This window comes from Bufo bufo, chromosome 3 (genome assembly GCF_905171765.1).
Source record: "Bufo bufo chromosome 3, aBufBuf1.1, whole genome shotgun sequence".
Lineage (NCBI taxonomy): Eukaryota > Metazoa > Chordata > Amphibia > Anura > Bufonidae > Bufo > Bufo bufo.
This window is the reverse complement of record NC_053391.1, coordinates 201,062,805-201,083,193: the sequence shown is the minus strand read 5'-3', so window position 1 is coordinate 201,083,193 and position 20,389 is coordinate 201,062,805. Positions and strand designations below refer to the sequence as shown.

General features: G+C 42.1%; 1 protein-coding gene across 2 annotated transcripts in view; it reads right to left on the bottom strand.

Moving 5' to 3' along the window:
* Positions 1-20,389, bottom strand: part of LOC120994971 (putative helicase MOV-10) — a 200,747-nt gene that overhangs the window by 31,948 nt on the left and 148,410 nt on the right. For both annotated transcript variants that reach the window (XM_040423883.1, XM_040423884.1), the window contains 7 exons: positions 17,268-17,415; positions 15,094-15,255; positions 13,784-13,887; positions 6,330-6,427; positions 837-938; positions 612-714; positions 351-468 (listed from right to left, as the gene is read on the bottom strand). In XM_040423883.1, coding sequence (XP_040279817.1) covers positions 351-468; positions 612-714; positions 837-938; positions 6,330-6,427; positions 13,784-13,887; positions 15,094-15,255; positions 17,268-17,415 — 835 coding nt within the window. The remainder of the gene's footprint in view (positions 1-350; positions 469-611; positions 715-836; positions 939-6,329; positions 6,428-13,783; positions 13,888-15,093; positions 15,256-17,267; positions 17,416-20,389) is intronic.

The following is a 20,389-nucleotide window of genomic DNA, read 5'->3' as shown; positions in this document are numbered from 1 at the left end:
TGATATTACAACAACTTATCTTCTTGTGCCCCTAAATGAAGAAACTTCTTATTTCCATTTATGTGGTCTTTTAGACCACAGCATTAAACATTAAATATGGCTGTCTCAACAATTAATACACTTCCTTGGCAGTGGTGGGGAAGCTGCACCTCACAGAAGCTCTGGAGATGCCTTGTGATATTGCAGATATTTAGGAAGTTTGGTAAATTCTTTGGAGGAATTTTTTAATATACAAAAAATAGCTTTAACTAAATTATTTAGAAGTGTCTTCTAATTTCTCATCTCCTTTTTGGATTCCATGTCCTGTCTTATAAGTCTCCTGATACAAGGTCAAAGGGAAAAAAGTTCACCTTCTTTGGAAGCTTCTCCCAGTTGCAGTATGCACGTGTGACCATTTCATCAGCCTTGGCTTGGAGCTCATTATCATAAAAAAGTTCATTTGGAACAGAGAGAATGTCAGGATGGGACCTAATTAAAATTGTATATCTCATTAAAAGGAAGACAGTCGTAAACACATAGAAATGAGTTACAGTCACTCAAAGGGTAAGGAAAGACAGGCATCAAGAAAAAATAAATAAAACTTTTGCTGAACTAAAAAACATGCTACAGACCTGTAATTCAGCAGTAACTTGGTGACAAATTGAGGATTGTAAGCTCCGTTGGATTTTCCATACAGTGGATTTTGAGTCATTAGTCTTTCCAGCAATGAAAGACCTGCATAAAAAATATGTTTAAACTCTAACACACCAGACATAAAACCTCACCAGGACTCTGCACAGCAAACGTTGTACAATGTTGTCCATGAGCAATTTCTAATGACAATCTGAATCACTCACTTAATCCATGCTCAATGGCAAATGGAGACCTTAACACTGGGCCTAGCTGCTGTGGATCACCAGCCAGAACCAACTGCCCTCCTTTTGTCACATCCAGAACACCTGAAATTGAAAAATGTTGAAGTAAAAAAAAAAATTTTTTAGAAATTATTTGCCTATAAAAACACAAACGGTTTATTATTCCAGTTAGTTCCTAGGCATCTAAACAATGACAATGTTGATTTCATTGTTGGTTGTTCACTGTGGCATAGTGTTGATCACAAATATTCTAATCACAAATTTTTATCACGAATATTTGCACTTCGAGAATTTGCGAAGATGTAGAATATAGTGCTATATATTCGTAATTGCTAATATTTTTGATTTTTCTTTCATTGGTAACCTCCCTTCTTGCTTGTGGGCCAATGAGAAGGCTGCAATATCTTTGTCAGAGTTTAGCAACATCCCTAGCAACCAATAGGAAAGTTTCCTACCACTAACTATATAGGAAACTCCCCGGCAGCCATTTTCTGCTGTTTTGCTGTGCTCTTTGCTTTCATCTGGATCCTATTCCTTATCCAATTACATTAGATAGTTAGCTTATATATACAGTGGATATAAAAAGTCTACAAACCCCTGTTAAAATATCAGGTTTCTGTGATGTAAAAAAAATTGGACAAAGATAAATAATTTCAGAACTTTTTCCACCTTTAATGTGACCTATAAACTGTACCACTTAATTGAAAAACAAACTGAAATCTTTTAGGTGGAGGGAAGAAAAAATATAAAAATAAAATAATATGGTTGCATAAGTGTGCACACCTTTAAACTAATACTTTGTTGAAGCACCTTTGTATTTTATTACAGCACTCAGTCTTTTTGGGTAGGAGTCTATCAGCATGGCACATTTTGACTTGGCAAGTCTTTGCAAAAACACTCCAAATCTGTCAGATTGCGAGGGCATCTCCTGTGCACAGCCCTCTTCAGATCACCCCACAGATTTTCAATTGGATTCCGGTCTGGGCTCTGGCTGGGCCATTCCAAAACTTTAATCTTCTGGTGAAGCCATTCCTTTGTTGATTTGGATGTATGCTTTGGGTCGTTGTCATGCTGAAAGATAAAGTTCCTCTTCATGTTCAACTTTCTAGCAGAAGCCTGAAGGTTTGGTGCCAATATTGACTGGTATTTGGAACTGTTCATAATTCCCTCTAGCTTAACTAAGGCCCCAGTTCCAGCTGAAGAAAAACAGCCCCAAAGCATGATGCTGCCATCACCATGCTTCACTGTGGGTATGGTGTTCTTTTGGTGATGTGCAGTGTTGTTTTTGTGCCAAACATATCTTTTGAAATTATGGCCAAAAAGTTCAACCTTGGTTTCATCAGACCATAACACCTTTTCCCACATGCTTTTGGGAGACTTCAGATGTGTTTTTGAAAAATGTAGCTTGGCTTGGATGTTTTTCTTCGTAAGAAAAGGCTTTTGTCTTGCCACTCTACCCCGTAGCCCAGACATATGAATAATACGGGAGATTGTTGTCACATGTACCACACAGCCAGTACTTGCCAGATATTCCCGCAGTTCCTTTAATGTTGCTGTAGGCCTCTTGGTAGCCTCCCAGACCAGTTTTCTTCTCGTCTTTTCATCAATTTTGGAGGGACGTCCAGTTCTTGGTAATGTCACTGTTGTGACATATTTTCTCCACTTGATGATGACTGTCTTCACTGTGTTCCATGGTATATCTAATGCCTTGGAAATTCTTTTGTACCCTTCTCCTGACTGATACCCTTTAACAATGAGATCCCTCTGATGCTTTGCAAAGCTCTCTGTGGACCATGGCTTTTGCTGTGGGATGCGACTAAGAAAATTTCAGGAAAGACCAACTAGAGCAGCTGAACTTTATTTGGGATTAATCAGAGGCACTTTAAATGATGGCAGGTGTATGATTGATAACTCCTATTTAACTTGATTTTGAATGTGATTTCTTAATTCTGAACACAGCTACATCCCCAATTATAAGAGGTGTGCATACCTACTGTATGCAACCACATTATTTTAGTTTTTTTTTGTTTTCTTCCCTCCACCTAAAAGATTTCAGTTTGTTTTTCAATTAAGTACAGTTTATAGGTCACATTAAAGGTGGGAAAAGTTCTGAAATAATTTATCTTTGTCTTATTTATTTACATCACAGAAACCTGACATTTTAACAGGGGTGTGTAGACTTTTTATATCCACTGTGTGTATATATATATATATATATATATATATACAGGTCCTTCTCAAAAAATTAGCATATTGTGATAAAGTTCATTATTTTCTGTAATGTACTGATAAACATTAGACTTTCATATATTTTAGATTCATTACACACAACTGAAGTAGTTCAAGCCTTTTCTTGTTTTAATATTGATGATTTTGGCATACAGCTCATGAAAACCCAAAATTCCTATCTCAAAAAATTAGCATATTTCATCCCACCAATAAAAGAAAAGTGTTTTTAATACAAAAAAAGTCAACCTTCAAATAATTAAGTTCAGTTATGCACTCGGTCGGGAATCCTTTTGCAGAAATGACTGCTTCAATGCGGCGTGGCATGGAGGCAATCAGCCTGTGGCACTGCTGAGGTGTTATGGAGGCCCAGGATGCTTCGATAGCGGCCTTAAGCTTATCCAGAGTGTTGGGTCTTGCGTCTCTCAACTTTCTCTTCCCAATATCCCACAGATTCTCTATGGGGTTCAGGTCAGGAGAGTTGGCAGGCCAACTCAGGAGAGCACAGTAATACCATGGTCAGTAAACCATTTACCAGTGGTTTTGGCACTGTGAGCAGGTGCCAGGTCGTGCTGAAAAATGAAATCTTCATCTCCATAAAGCTTTTCAGCAGATGGAAGCATGAAGTGCTCCAAAATCTCCTGATAGCTAGCTGCATTGACCCTGCCCTTGATAAAACACAGTGGACCAACACCAGCAGCTGACATGGCACCCCAGACCATCACTGACTGTGGGTACTTGACACTGGACTTCAGGCATTTTGGCATTTCCCTCTCCCCAGTCTTCCTCCAGACTCTGATCTTTCATCCGAAAAAAGTACTTTGGACCACTGAGCAACAGTCCAGTGCTGCTTCTCTGTAGCCCAGGTCAGGCGCTTCTGCCGCTGTTTCTGGTTCAAAAGTGGCTTGACCTGGGGAATGCGGCACCTGTAGCCCATTTCCTGCACACGCCTGTACACGGTGGCTCTGGATGTTTCTACTCCAGACTCAGTCCACTGCTTCCGCAGGTCCCCCAAGGTCTGGAATCGGTCCTTCTCCACAATCTTCCTCAGGGTCCGGTCACCTCTTCTCGTTGTGCAGCGTTTTGTGCCACACTTTTTCCTTCCCACAGACTTCCCACTGAGGTGCCTTGATACAGCACTCTGGGAACAGCCTATTCGTTCAGAAATTTCTTTCTGTGTCTTACCCTCTTGCTTGAGGGTGTCAATGATGGCCTTCTGGACAGCAGTCAGGTCGGCAGTCTTACCCATGATTGCGGTTTTGAGTAATGAACCAGGCTGGGAGTTTTTAAACGCCTCAGGAATCTTTTGCAGGTGTTTAGAGTTAATTAGTTGATTCAGATGATTAGGTTAATAGCTCGTTTAGAGAACCTTTTCATGATATGCTAATTTTTTGAGATAGGAATTTTGGGTTTTTATGAGCTGTATGCCAAAATCATCAATATTAAAACAAGAAAAGGCTTGAACTACTTCAGTTGTGTGTAATGAATCTAAAATATATGAAAGTCTAATGTTTATCAGTACATTACAGAAAATAATGAACTTTATCACAATATGCTAATTTTTTGAGAAGGACCTGTATATTACAGATAGTTAGTGGGAGATAGTCAGTGTAGGTTAGATCGTGATATAGTGTAGCCGATCCAGTTCCAGTGCAGGGTGTTAGGTAGTGTGATAGGAATTGCTGTTTCTCTGCTGTCCATATATAAATGCTACAGACATTGTGCTGTGATGTCACAACAATACTTAGTGCACCAATCAGTAATATCTACTCAGACCTGATAAAATTTGAAGTTGCATGTATTGAGCAAAAAATATGCGCATCATTAGTGCCGATTTGCGCAATCGCGAAAATAATGACTGGAGATCACGAATTCTAGAATTCGCAAATTTATTGAAATTATGTGAAAAATTCATGAAATATCGCAAAAACAAATATTGCCTATGCTGCTCATCACTACTGTGGCACATAACATAATTCATACACCGTAGCCATATATGCAGTCACTATATGGGATGATGCATCTGAAGAGTACCACCTTAGATAAACAGGACACAAATAACTTGATAGGGAACTGTTTCAAGGGAGCCAAGTTACTAAGACTCACCAGCCACTGTGGCTCTCTTATCACTAAGTGACATCTCAGAGCTCTCTCAGGACTCGTCTATCCATTAGAGTCGCCATCAGCAGCCGGAGGGACTCCACTCCTCCTCAGGCAGCAGTCAATCCGTGGCCTCTCTCTTTTAAACGGCTCATCCGAATGCTCCTTGGTGGCTGACAAGACCCAGACCTCTGCTCAATCTCACAGGAGGTCTCAATACACACTCTTCCAGCTCTGACTTTATAGCTGAAGCCATAGGGCCCATTCACACTTACGCAAAATGGGTCCGCATCTGTTCTGCAATTTTGCGGAACAGGTGCGGACCCATTCATTTTCAATGGGGCCGGAATGTGCTGTCTGCATCCGCACTTCTGGATCGGCACTACCGTTCCACAAAAAAATAGAACATGTCCTATTCTTGTCCGCAATTGCGGACAAGAAAAGGCATTTTCTATGAGAGTTCCGGCGATGTGCGGTCCGCAAAATGCGGAACGCACATTGTCGGTGTCCGTGTTTTGTGGATCTGCAAAACACATACGGACATGTGAATGGACCCTTAGGCTACATGCACACGACCGTATGTGTTTTGCAGTCCGCAAATTGCGGATCCGCAAAAATAAAACGGATGACGTCCATATGGCATCCGTTTTTTTTGCGGAACTATTGTAACAATGCCTATCCTTGTCCGCAAAACGGACAATAATAGGACATGTTATATTTTTTTTGCAGGGCTACAGAACGGACCCATCAAAATGAATGGGTCTGCATCCTATCCGCCCAAAAACGGAATGGACACAGAAACAAAATATGTTTGTGTGCATGAGGCCTTACAGTATGATCTGAGCTACACAGACTTCCCAGGCACACCATGTGGTCTCAGCCACACTGACTAATTTTCTCCTTGGAGCCTTTTTTTCCTAGCCTGTGGTGCCGACAGGGACATCCAGTGACAGAAATTAACACTGTAAACATGCATTCAATGCACTGTATTACATCCATCTAGTGTAGCGCAGGATCCAATAAAGTAATAAACAGTGCAAAACGTAATATTGTTTGTAAGGGGATGGATAACAGACACTTATAGCTCACCCACTTGAAAATAGGTTCACTTACGGATTTGAAAGAGTTAACCGATTAGCGATTCAATACCTGCTATAGCTGTTACACACTCAGGCTCTACTGCATGTCCAGATTCATCAATAAACACATGGGTAAAATGGCCATCTGGGAACTGCGCAGAAACAAGCCTAGAAAATACAAGATGGTTACATAATGAGATGCAAACTGTCATTGATCGGGTTCTCCACTGGAAAACTACCTGTACAAAGAATTTCTTGACAATGGGCAGATCACAAAGTGCCTCCGTTCTGGGGGATCCTCTGTGATATGTCAAGATATGTAATGAAAAGCCACAGGAAGCAGTCACAGACAGTTCAGTTTGTATGTGGCTTTGTTTTAGTCACTCAGAAGGCAACAACATAGAAGTTCTACAAAGAGGTACAAATCACACCTCAGTCTCAGCATCATCCTGGATGCCTAGTTTCAGCTCCAACATGTGACAGCAATTCACTGCCACGGACTTCGGGTGGGTCTCCACTTCAGGAGGGTTTCTATATCACGCCCATCTGCATTAGGCCTCGATGCAGTAGCACCACAAGGGACTAGCAATATGAAAAAGTCCTGCTCATAGACCTTGGAGCTGTCTTTTCAAAATGGCCTTACTCAGCTGCAATCTGTTCGCGAATTACTTTTTCCAAGCTAACTGCACTGATCTAGAACTATTGCCATATCACCTTGACCGTCCTCCTCCACACCACTTTTTATACTTTAAGTAAATATTTCACAGATGATATCACTGCTTCTGAGGCATACGCTCAACCCAGAGCGTGGCACAAACATCCCCAAATCAGGCTCTGCGCCTCTGTGCTCACATTGCCCCTCTGTGACCTACCAACAGCAACATGGCATACAGGGCTGTATTTAATCCCCACGGGTTGCTACAGAACTGGAGGTTAATACCATGCAATGAGAAAGGCCAACATAAAAATGTAAGCAATAACACTAGGCCGATACCAGTTTACTGGAGATGATTTTTCAGTTTTACTGTGTGGACTGGGACATAGGCCAAGTCATCTCACCCTTAGAAAGTGGGAAAGTTAAATCCTGGAGGCAGACTAGCCCTCCTACTAAGTCCATGTTGCTGGCTAGGGTTTGTGACTTTAGATCCCTGGAATATCTCACAGCATCCTTCAATAACACCGTGGAGGAATACCAAGCCTTGATATTAAAGAAGGAGATGATCCGAGTTCCAGAATTTTTTAGAGACTTCCAGGTAAGTTAGTATACTATGCTATGCTATTTTTTTTATCTGTTTCTGAAGATGGATTCAGGCAAAAAGATGGTAAGGATACCTCCTGCTGGCGATGAAACCTGGTTATGACTTTAGGCAGAAACATAGGGGTATGTCTAAGAATGATACTGTCATCCAAAACTGTGAGGTAAGGAGATCTACAGGAAAAAGCCTGGATCTCCCCCACCTATCTGGCTGATGCGATTGCCAATAAAAAGGTGGTTTTGTAAATTAAACGTTTCAGAGGAATGTCCTGTAAAGGTTCAAAGGGTACATTCATTAGAACTTCAAGCAGGTGGTTTAAATCTCAAAAAGGGATGGTAGAATGAAAAAACAGAAACCGTCTTGCCGGAACCGTTTTATCAGGGGAAGGTCTGCCAACTTTATTTCCAGGAAGTTAGTTAATGCCGATACTTGAACCTTGAGGGTGCTTAGTATGAGACCCTTATCAAGACCTGACTGGAGAAAATCTAATAAGGGGTATATCAGGATCCAGGTTGTGATACTATCTATCCCCTGCAAATTTTAAGAAGGCTTTCAAAGTTCTTAAATAGATTTTGGAAGTCGTGTCTTTACTCAATAAAAAAAATAAAAAATCACTGGCTCAGACAGACCCTTCTGTTCTAACATAACCTGCTCAGTCTCCAAGCTGTTAGATGTAATGGGGATATGCTTGGATGGGACACTGGGCCCTGATGCAGTAGACCTGGATACGAGGGGAGAGGCCAGAACTCCCCTGCCACGAGATCGAATAGGAGAGGAAACCAAGATCTTTTCGGCCAGATGTCACAGGTTAAGGGGAAGGGAAAACACTAAATACACACCACAACGAATAGACAACAATCTACAGTCGTGGCCAAAAGTTTTGAGAATGACACAAATATTAGTTTTCACAAAGTTTGCTGCTAAACTGCTTTTAGATCTTTGTTTCAGTTGTTTCTGTGATGTAGTGAAATATAATTACACGCACTTCATACGTTTCAAAGGCTTTTATCGACAATTACATGACATTTATGCAAAGAGTCAGTATTTGCAGTGTTGGTCCTTCTTTTTCAGGACCTCTGCAATTAGACTGGGCATGCTCTCAATCAACTTCTGGGCCAATTCCTGACTGATAGCAACCCATTCTTTCATAACCACTTCTTGGAGTTTGTCAGAATTAGTGGGTTTTTGTTTGTCCACCCGCCTCTTGAGGATTGACCACAAGTTCTCAATGGGATTAATATCTGGGGAGTTTCCAGGCCATGGACCCAAAATGTCAACATTTTGGTCCCTGAGCCACTTAGTTATCACTTTTGCCTTATGGCACGGTGCTCCATCGTGCTGGAAAATGCATTGTTCTTAACCAAACTGTTGTTGGATTGTTGGAAGAAGTTGCTTTTGGAGGGTGTTTTGGTACCATTCTTTATTCATAGCTGTGTTTTTGGGCAAAATTGTGAGTGAGCCCACTCGCTTGGATGAGAAGCAACCCCACACATGAATGGTCTCAGGATGCTTTACTGTTGGCATGACACAGGACTGATGGTAGCGCTCACCTTTTCTTCTCCGGACAAGCCTTTTTCCAGATGCCCCAAACAATCGGAAAAAGGCTTCATCGGAGAATATGACTTTGCCCCAGTCCTCAGCAGTCCATTCACCATACTTTCTGCAGAAGATCAAACTGTCCCTGATGTTTTTTTTTTGAGAGAAGTGGCTTCTTTGCTGCCCTTCTTGACACCAGGCCATCTTCCAAAAGTCTTCGCCTCACTGTGCGTGCAGATGCGCTCACACCTGCCTGCTGCCATTCCTGAGCAAGCTCTGCACTGGTGGCACTGCGATCTTGCAGCTGAATCCTCTTTAGGAGACGATCCTGGCGCTTGCTGGACTTTCTTGGACGCCCTGAAGCATTCCTAACAAGAATTGAACCTCTTTCCTTGAAGTTCTTGATGATCCTATAAATTGTTGATTGAGGTGCAATCTTAGTAGCCACAATATCCTTGCCTGTGAAGCCATTTTTATGCAACTCAATGATGGCTGCACGCGTTTCTTTGCAGGTCACCATGGTTAACAATAGAAGAACAATGATTTCAAGTATCACCCTCCTTTTAACATGTCAAGTCTGCCATTTTAACCCAATGAGCCTGACATAATGATCTCCAGCCTTGTGCTCGTCAACATTCTCACCTGAGTTAACAAGACGATTACTGAAATGATCTCAGCAGGTCCTTTAATGACAGCAATGAAATGCAGTGGAAATGTTTTTTTGGGATTAAGTTAATTTTCATGGCAAGGAAGGACTATGCAATTCATCTGATCACTCTTCATAACATTCTGCAGTATATGCAAATTGCTATTATAAAAACTTAAGCGGCAACTTTTCCAATTTCCAATATTTATGTAATTCTCAAAACTTTTGGCCACGACTGTAGGCCTCAAAAGCTAAGGAAGAGGGATGGTGACCTCCTAGTAATCCCTAGGCCTTTCCCTGACTCCTGCCAGTATGAGCAGATCCTGATGGTGGAAATACTCATACACCGGATACCTAAAGACCTGCTAAAACTGACAAGCCCTAGGATAGGTAGAAAGGGATGAGACAACTGGTTCTTTCCAGAATGAAGGAACCTGCATCTCCCTGAGGCCTAGAAACAACACACACCAGATAATAAGAAACAGCAAAGGCAATAAGTACTTAGCTTAGAGATGTATGGAGAAGCAGGAGATCCAAGACAAACCAGCACTAGCAACTCCAAGCAGAAACTATCAACCGCATGGTCAGCAGTGTCAGGCAGATCTAAATAGAGCCTCATCACTGATAACGAGAGGCACCTGAGGAGAGGTGAGATCCTGCCAAACAACAACATACATAGAAGAAAACAAAGAGACCTGTCAGATAGCCTAACGTGCAGCAAGTCTATCCGATCTTCTCAACTCTCTGACAGGAGGGATCGTGACACCAGAAGAGTGCAATCAGTATCAATTGTGCTTTTTCCTCTATTGCCTTCATCAGTACCCTTGGAATTAAACTGAAGAGTGAAAAAGCCTAAAGTAGACCCCCTGGCCATGGGGAAGATAGAGCGTCTACCATCAGAGTTTGATCTTAAATGGAGAGGGAACAGAACCTTTCTACTTGTCTGTTCTTTCGGTCTGCAAAAAGGTCCACTATTGGGGTACCCCATTTTTCTGATGTTTCTTTGAACATGTTGGGATCTAGTGACCATTCTCCTTCTCTCATACTTTCTCTGCTGAGGAAGTCTGCTACTATGTTTTCTCTGCCTTTCAGATGAACAACAGTTAACAAAGCTAAGTTTCTTTCTGCCCAGAAAAAGATTTTTCCTGAAAGTTTCCACAGTGCTTTGCTCTTTGTTCCTCCTTGCTGATTTAGATAGGCCACGGTGGTGGAGTTGTCGGACAGAATTTTTACGTGCTAGGATGTTATGGCCTACTGCGGAGAAAGAAGTAAAACTGCCATCAATTCTTTTAAGTTGGAGGATGCTGCTGCCATCTTTTGACTCCAGATTCTTTACACCACTTGATCTTTGGTGTGGCCCCCCCACCCCCGACTGCTGGCGTCAGTGGTAATAACGACTTGATTTGTATGTCGTCAAAACACTCCTCTCTGAAGATTTCTTCTGATCTTCCTTTCTTACTTTTTTGTCTAAAGTGTTTTGATTTCCATCCCAGGCTTTTAGAAGAAAAGCCTGTAGCGTTCTTGTGTGGTGTTGAGCCCACCTGACTGCTGGAATGGAGGAAGTTAGATGGCCTAACAGGGTCATGATGTTCCTGATGGATAATATCCTGGATTCGCAAAACAGCGAGACTCTTTGATAGAGGAAAGTCTGTTTTTCTTGAGGAAGAAAGGACATAAATTGTGGGAGTCGAGCAGGACACCCAGAATTATTTTTTTCCCCGGCTGGGATTTAGGTCAGATTTTTCTCTGTTTATTAATCAGCCTAATTCCAATAGATTTTTTTTGTACAATTTGCAGATTAACCTTTAGATCTTGTAGGGACGGGGCTGCCACAAAAAAAATCATCCAAGTATGGAATATTCAAGATGCCCAGAAGATGTAGAAAACTCATCACCTCGGCTATAATCTTTGAGAAGATTCTTGTCACTGAGGGAAACCCGAAGGGAAGGGCTTGGAATTGGAAGTGACGCTTCTGCCACCCCAAACATATTGCAATCCTGAGAAACTTCTGAAAGTCTCTGTGGATGGGGACATAGTAGTATGCATCAGAGAGATCAAGGGTTACCATATACGGTAGCAGTCGCGAGTCAAAAGATTTACTGTGGACCCGATCGTCTCCATTTTGAATCTTTTGTAGGTTATGTTTTTGTTTAACCTCTTTAGATTTATTAACTTGAAAGACTTGCTTGATTTCTGGATTAGAAAGATGGGTGAATAAAATCCTATGTGTGCAAAAATGAGGGGGCACACTCAAAAGGGAACCACTAGATGGATGATAAGATAGTATTTTATTACTTTAGAAACACACCCTTAAAATTTGTATAAAACATACATAAAAAAACATACATCACACGTATGTAACACGTCACTTGTTATAATCCTATACACCAATCTCCAATTGTGGGTTGATATAGCAGCAATATTGTTGGTAATAATGCAAAGCAATGTCCCAAATGTAGTGATAATGGCACTATGGCCAAATGTCCCAATTGGAGTCCTATTCTTATGAGGTAATGGTATAGAGGTGGCACTATGGCCAATTTTGTTGGAGCAGTGATGATAATATAATAGCGATGGCACTATGGCCAAATCCTGATGGAGCAATACTGATACTTGTGTACCAGTGTCCGGTAATGTGAGCGTACAGAGGTATGTACAATGTTATTAACTCAGAGACTGAACTCCGGTTACTTACAGTCTCTCGCAGCTTGTAGTGTTCCAGTCTTACCCCTCCTGGCTGTCTAACCGCAGCGCTGGCTTCCCAGGTGGCCGTACACTCGCAGCGTCCCACGTGGTGTACTCGGCCGAAGCGTGGCGTCCCACGTGACCTGGTTGTCTAGGGTACCGGCTAAATGCTGGACTGACGTCACTGATGTGCGACTTGTACTCCGGTTCTATGCCGAAGAAGGATCTCGTATGTTTGTATCTTTGGATGTAGAGCTTCCTTATTCTTTCCAGGAATCCACGCTCACTCTGTATTGCCAGATGCGTTTCAGGGTCCTACACCCCTTCCTCAGTGTCCAGAATAAAATCCTGTTCCTTCCTGATCTTCTGGAACAGGGATTATGACTCGCTTTTGCAGAAGAAAATGTATTTCTGATTCTAGAACCAACAGTTTCTCTCTTTTAAGTAAAGACTTGTTGTCTGTGTAGTGATCTGAAGGAGGAGCAGTGAATTGCAGTTTGTAACCTTCGCTTATAGTACTCATCACCCAAGGAGAAGTGGTGAACATTTTTAATCTGCCTCCTACCTGAGATCTGGCGTTATTTTGAGGGCTTTGCGGAACTTTCTGTAGTGAACAGAAAACCTCTCCCTTTTCCACTAGAGGGCTGCCATCTCCCTGAACCCTCTTTTTTCCCTTTGGTCTGGCCTGGTTCTATTTTGGTTTCAAAAGGAATGACTTTGTTGGTAAAATTTTGAGTCTGAAGGAAAGCCTATTTTCTTGTGCGATGCCTTGTCCAGAATATCATCTAATACTGGACTGAACAACTTGTCTCCCTCACACAGTATGAAGCATAAGCGACTTCTAGAGCTAGCATCTCCAGACCATGACCTAAGCCATATTGCTCTACGGGTGGCATTAGAGAGGGCCAAGAATCTGGCAGAGACTTTTACTAGATCCACCGAGGCATCAGACAAAAAATTGGAGGCCTGCTTCAGAATGGGTATAGAGGCTAGGGTTTCCTCTCTGGGGGTACCCGCCGCCAAGTGTTCCTCCAATTGGGCTAGCCAGACACATAATTATCTGGAAGTGCAAGTAGCACAGTATTCATGTTGAGCCTTTGTATATACACTGGAGTTTTTACATATGTTGCCAAATAAGTATTCCCCGTTACCTGTAGTGATTTCAGCGCCAGTATCCCGGCCTAGCGATATCAGGGGGCATAGTCGGCTGATACGCCCATACACCTGACTCGCGGAGCAGCCGGAGGCGTACTCCCATGGGGGTGTGGCTTTCTGTATTTAGACCCGCGTTTGGAGCGGACACGTACGGCCATCCTAGTGCCTCCACTACTCCCGTTGTGGAGGCACCGGGGAAAATTGTGAAATATCAGTAGAGGAATTGTGTTTTAATGCATCCCTTACCTTCCGGCTGTAATAAGAGTTGTGATGATAACCTTGTATTCCATAAGCTTATTTTTGCAAGGATATTCATATGCCTGGGTTGTATCATTCCAGTTACAACAGGGCTATGGATGCAACAAGAGAAAATCTGTGTGTAGTAAATCATATACAGTACCAGAAACAATGATATGCTGTATTTACAAGTCTAAGCATGTGCCCGAGCATTCTACATGAGAAAAGGCTAGGTTAAAAATCCTTTGGGTATACCTGTGTTAGGCATACAGAGTTACAGAATGGGTTCATAGGATTCTAAGGATGCTGGGTTCACAACTTGTGGAAATGTGTCATGCAGACAATTACTCTACAGCAAAACAGTATACGTTTTACCGCACATTGTCAAGGTTTTGTGATGTGGTTATTGACCTGCGTTTTTTACACAATGGGGGAGATTTAATCTTCTGCGTGTCGGAGGTGGTGGAGCTGCAGTAGATTTCTGTCTTCATTTGCTTAAGAAATGCTGGCCCCAAACCTATCACTCTACAAGCCCCCTTTTCGGAAAAGTGGCAAGGGTGGCATTCAAAAAGTCGAAACTAGGAAAATGCATAAGATTCTGCTGTGCAATGATTGTGTGGGACTTATGCAAAGTGTCACCACGACCCAAATGTGCGTGAGGATGAAGACCGCCAGAACGCTCTTGCATAAAGATCATAGCACTCAAAACAATATCATAAGGCCATGTTCACATCTGCGTTAGGGAATTCCAATACTCTGTTCTGGGCAGAGGAGGACAATACTAAAATTGCCATGCATGCAGCATTTCTTTTTCAGAGGAAAGCAGTCACTCTTGGTGGAAAAAAAAAAACAGATTCCATTATATAGAATAAGGATCCAGTGGGCCCCGATGGTGTCTGGCTACACCGGATACAGCAGTTTCAGTATTCTGCTCCTCTGCCCGAACAGAGTACCAGAATGCCCTAAGGAAACCTGTTTAAACAGTGCCATGCTACATCATGTAATTTTTTTGTGCTACAGAAAAATTTGACTTTTAATAAAGACCACTAATCCAAGAGGCAATTTGGCTTTGTATAGATGTCAAGGGGAAGATATTTTCTGCTTCTCTGAATACAGAAAGTAATGAAATGATATCACACTTTTGGGGATACAGAGCACAATCAATCGGATTTTACCTCTAATTTCTCAGATGCCCTTTTGAAAATAAAGCATAAACCCAACTACAACCAATGGACAACTACCACATTAGCATCAAAATCCAGACCTAGACTCCAACATATTTTATCAGAGACACTTCATGCTAAATATATGAAACATACCTTGATAATTTCTGGAACAAAACGGAAATCTCTGCTGCTGGCCATAATCCTGTAAATATCTTTCTTATCTATGTGTTTCATCAAGCGCTCACAGATCAGATCTGACGCGCTGTTCGATGGCGCACATGCTAGGACACGGCACTCAGGGATATTCTTTAGTACCTGTAAAGTGGGATATTGTATGGTAAAGGTAACAAAAAATTCTGTTACATTTGTCAGCTGAACATCACACCTATATCAGCTTATTGTATTTAAGATTTGTCCCCCTTTGGTGACTATAAAGGCCTCTAATATTTTGGAATGTTTTACATGAGATCATGGAGGTGTCTTTAAAATATTGCATTTGTGAGGATGAGAAGGTCTGGCCTCCCAATAGGCATTCCATTTAATCACAAATGAGTTAGGTGGGATTGGTGCAAATTCATTAAACTAGGTCTTCATGGATCTTTCTTTGTGCACAGGCACACAGTTATGTTGAAACAGGAAAGGGCCTTCTACAAACGTATCACAAAGTTTGATGGGCTGTACTTAAAAAATTTCAGGGTCTAATCCAAATCCTGAGTAACAGACACATACCGTTATAACTCAGCCACAGAATTTTCAGTAGACTAGGATTGCTGTTTCAATTAGAGAAAGGTAGTGCTCAAGACAAACCATGCATATAAATAGTTAATTAAAATAAAGTAGATATAACTGTGTTATACACAGTACTGCTGGAAAATGAATAAAGATATTCAAAACTATAAGAAATGTGGAAAATCAAGTGTAAAAAATACAATCCATATATAAAAAAACTAGAAAAAAAAATAAACATGTAGTACAAAATATTAAACTAGAAAGTGAATGACAAAGGTGCAGTAAAAAAGGTACTTAAATAGTACAATACATGTGTATAAAGAAATACATGATTAAATAGGTCAACGGGAAAAAATATGCCCTAAGGACAGGAGTTAAACAATGTACTACAGTACAATATATCTGTAGTACTCAAATGCGTCATGGCCAAACTACAGGTATAACTGACCCAGACTATCAACATCACAGATTCCTATCATGGTGTGAGTGCAGGCAGGCCATGACATGGAGTAATATGGATCTATTATACAGCCGGCACAATGATGCGTGAATTTGGCCTCAGCCCTACCCCCCAAAAAAAAAAAAAAAAAACCTACAATAATATATATAGTCATGTGAAAAAGTGAGGGCACCCCATGAAAAGGCAATGCCCATATATATGTGGAGTATCACTGTAATCATACAGAACTGCCAAATAAAACCCATCATACCATCATGTATTTATCATTTATACTGCACAGTCAACAGAAAAATCCAGACTTTGTTTATTTAACCTCCAAAGTCATAAAAAATGTCATACTCCCCAAAATGGATTTCTATGAAGACTACACCAAACAAGCCCTCACACAGCATAGTCAACAGAATTTTTTTTTTTTTTAAGTTATGGCGGTCAGAATTTGTAGATACAAAAACACTTTTAAGGCCATGTACACCTTCGGAGGCAAATTTAGTTTATGATTGCATTTTACTCATTTTTTGCTAGAATAATATTTTCAATTGGCCTTTATTAAATATATTGGGCTTTTCTGTCACAAGGGGTTAACTGTTTTTCTAACTGTGTGACTGGTACTTTAATTTTCACTTTGTGCTGGTCATCTAATAAACCTTATCTCTAAACTACTGAGAGGTGATAAACACTCAGTATAGCTCAGTTCTTATCTTACTGATTAGAATGTGACTGGAGTGTAATGCCAGAGAGCAGAGATAAGGAGCCCATCAGCTAGCCAAATGACAGAAAAGACAGAAAATCCACAGGCTGCTACTACTAGAGCATCTCAGCTCTGTACACAAAATGGTTTCAATATTTTTAATAAAGCCCAATTGAAAAAAAAATTCTTAGTACAATGCAATAATAAAAAAATATTCTCTCAAAAAGGTGTACATAGCCTTTAAGTGTATTGATTGTGCAAAAGTAATATTTTAGTATAGTAATTTTGGTTTCACTGTGCATAGGAAATCATCTAGATAATAAAAAATACAGAGCTTTGGACGTTCAGACTGCCAGCCAGCCTTGTCTTCTCTCCAAACGCTAGACGATCACTCCTCATGCCGAGCTGTAATGTGCAGTTAGAAACAAAATACTCTAAAAGCCCTCTTACCTGTTTGATGGCCTCCACCAAAGTTACAGTTTTTCCAGTGCCTGGTGGACCAAATATGAGATAGGGAGCTGGTCTGGAGAATCCACTTACAATCTGCTTTACTGCCATGTACTGTTCTTGGTTATTCTCAAGATTTTGGTCATACAGTCTAGTAAAGGATAAGTAAAGCTTACATCAACAGAATGATGGTATATTATACAGGCACCTCAACATGTGACATTTTTCTGTGTACACAATAAGTGTAATATGAGCCAAGTGCCTACCACTGTCACTCAGTGTGCCCCACGTCATGCATTTCTTTATCGCACCAGCACAGTACATATATAGAGTAATTCATGGACATCCCTAGTCCAGTATACTGGGAGAGCTGCTTGCTAGCAGCTTTCCATTTAGGACCATAGAGAGGGGAATGAGGAGCTGCCCCCCCCCTTCCCCCAATGACCTCTGTGACGAATACCACACCTCGTGCCCGCTTGACGTCGCTTACGTCGAGCTCACGAGACGCGGTATGGTCACGGGTTTAACAAAAACGTGATGTTACGCCCTCCAGGGGAGCAGGTAAGGTCAGCTTGGTACTGTTTACACACACACCTCCTGTCCACGCGGGCACAGAGAGGCAACAAGCTGAGAGAGCCTTTTCACTGCCGCAGTGAAAACAGCGCTGTCTCAGCCTGGGAAATCTGCCATTAGATTCTCGTTTGATATAAGCCCAGTCCGCTAACGGGATGATATAGGGTCAGAAACCAACCCGCGGTAGCTTATAACTAGGCCAAAACACGGACGTGGGGATTCGTGATCGAGATACAAGATAGCACAAGATTAAATTATATATTTAATCGCCGTAAGGGCACACTAGATTTAACACAATATACACAGAGAATATATACAGTGGTCTGAGGTTACAGATACAGATTAGATGGGTACAACAGGGTTAAGCAGTGTAAACGTCAGTTACCGGGTAAGACGAAAGTTCCTTTTGGTTGTGAGATCTTCTTTGCTGAAGTCCACATGAAGGGCCGGGATCTCAGCTAGTTCCTGAGTCCGCTAAACACATTTGTAAGATGTGACCCTTCTTCAGAGAAAGACACGGCCGCTTGCTGGCACAAGCCTTTTAACCTGTAGCCAGCCCCTTCCCTCCCGGCCTCAGGGAGGGGTCCACCCCCCCTCTTCTGGGCTGGCAGCAAATGACCCACAAAACCCTTTAGGGTTCATAGCTCCAGACCAGAGGGTCACAGGGAGATGGTTCTGGGACCAACGGACCTGCCTGGGTTCCGGCTACAAGTAGAGTCCAAACCTGGTACCGTTATGTGGTTTCTATACGGAGATATGGATATCTCCCTCCCCTGACCTCGTCCCATTAAACAAAGACCATGTGGCCACCAGATTCGTGGCCACCGGGACATAAATCTGTATCCGCTTTGCACCTGCGATGGCCAAGCGATTCATAATTCCTTATGAAAGGTTGCCAACATGTCTGGGAGGTCTCATTGATCCTGGGCAAGGGCTGACACCTTCTGCTGGGGGTTTTCCTGCAGGAGTTAGCCTGGCTCCAAACTGGTCGACTGAGGTGTGACCTTCTCCACCTGGGGCCTCCTTGAAGCCTGGACCCCTGGGGCTTTCTTCCTTGCCAGCTGACACTCAGATGGCTGGTGGAGGGGGGGTGGAAACTTATTTTGCATGCATACTGATGAACCTGCCAAAAGGTGAATCAAATGACAATCAAGGCTGAGGCTCTGAAGCAGGGTCCTCCTGTGGAGTTCACTACCTCTGCTATCTGTCAGCAAATGGGGGTGTGAGGACATGGCTGACAGTAAATATTAATCCATATTCCTCACAACCTCTATAAGACTTAAATGGGTTTTGTCACTTCATCCAGTGGGATTTATCATGTAGAGAAAGTAAATACAAGGCACTTACTAATGTATTGTTATTATCCATATCGCTTCCTTTGCTGGCTAGATTAATTTTTCCATCACATTATACAGTACACTGTTTATTTCCATGGTTATGACCACCCTGGAATCCATCAGTGGTGGTGCAGTGTCCAGAAACACACTGCTTAATGTTGTGATTGTGTTTCATGTAAACTGTGCTTGTAAATGTGTTCTCATAAAGTTGCATAGGGAGGGGGAGGTTCTAACAAGCCTCCCAGGGCCAACTCCGCCCTACATTCTCACAGCAAAGTGTAGGAAGAAGAAGGTCAGTGTGGTGATGTCTGAGGACAAGCTGAACCTCAGCAGCCATTTTGCAGAGATATAAAAACTCCATAGTTAGTTCCATGCACCAGCCAATCAAAGGGAAAAAAATTCCAGTATCTCTAGGCAACCCAGAGAGGGAATGAAGATATTGACAAAGGAAGGTAACTGTCATTTATCAGACTCCAGACTCCTTTGCATCAAGCAGAGAGATTCAAAGCTACAAGTTACCCACCATAGTTAAAGACAAAAGGGCCATTTGTCTGAGTATAGTATTCCTAGAAGAGGATACAGAAGTACAGCATTATACAGTACAACAGAGATAGTTACTCCCTCCAACCTGGAGAAATAAGAGAGAGAAAGACTGATTGTTATAGAGGACGATTCCTTATGCAACTTCTGGGAACTAATGTGAATAACTGCAAAAGCTGCCTTTATGTAAATGACTGTTGAATACCTTGATGATCTGTGGAACTGCTTCAGTAAAGTACTGGGAGTTTGGTAAAAGCTCTAGTCTCCCTTATTCTATATCTTCATTTCAACAACTACCACCAACATTTGCACCTAATGGTGCTGGCGTCCCGAATCAGGGGCCCAGCCGCAAAAGCACCTTACACCAATTACCATCAAGGGCACCTCATCTAACATCTGGATGGTGTTCCCTGCAACAGAGAGTGCCCCGGAGGATTTTGTGCTGTCTTCCCATCCACTGCACTGCTGGCCCCAAGGGACAACTAAACCGTGAGTACTACTATGCTCGGCACTTTATCACTAGTATGCTCATGCGCACATCCTCCATAGGGAGCCCCGGCATGTTGCAGTGGTAGTGCTTGCACACTGTAGGAAACAAATGCCGGCCTCTCTGGTGACCGGGACTTTGGGAGCTCACATAGGCTGGTGATTTTTTTTTCTATAGTGTGCAAGCAC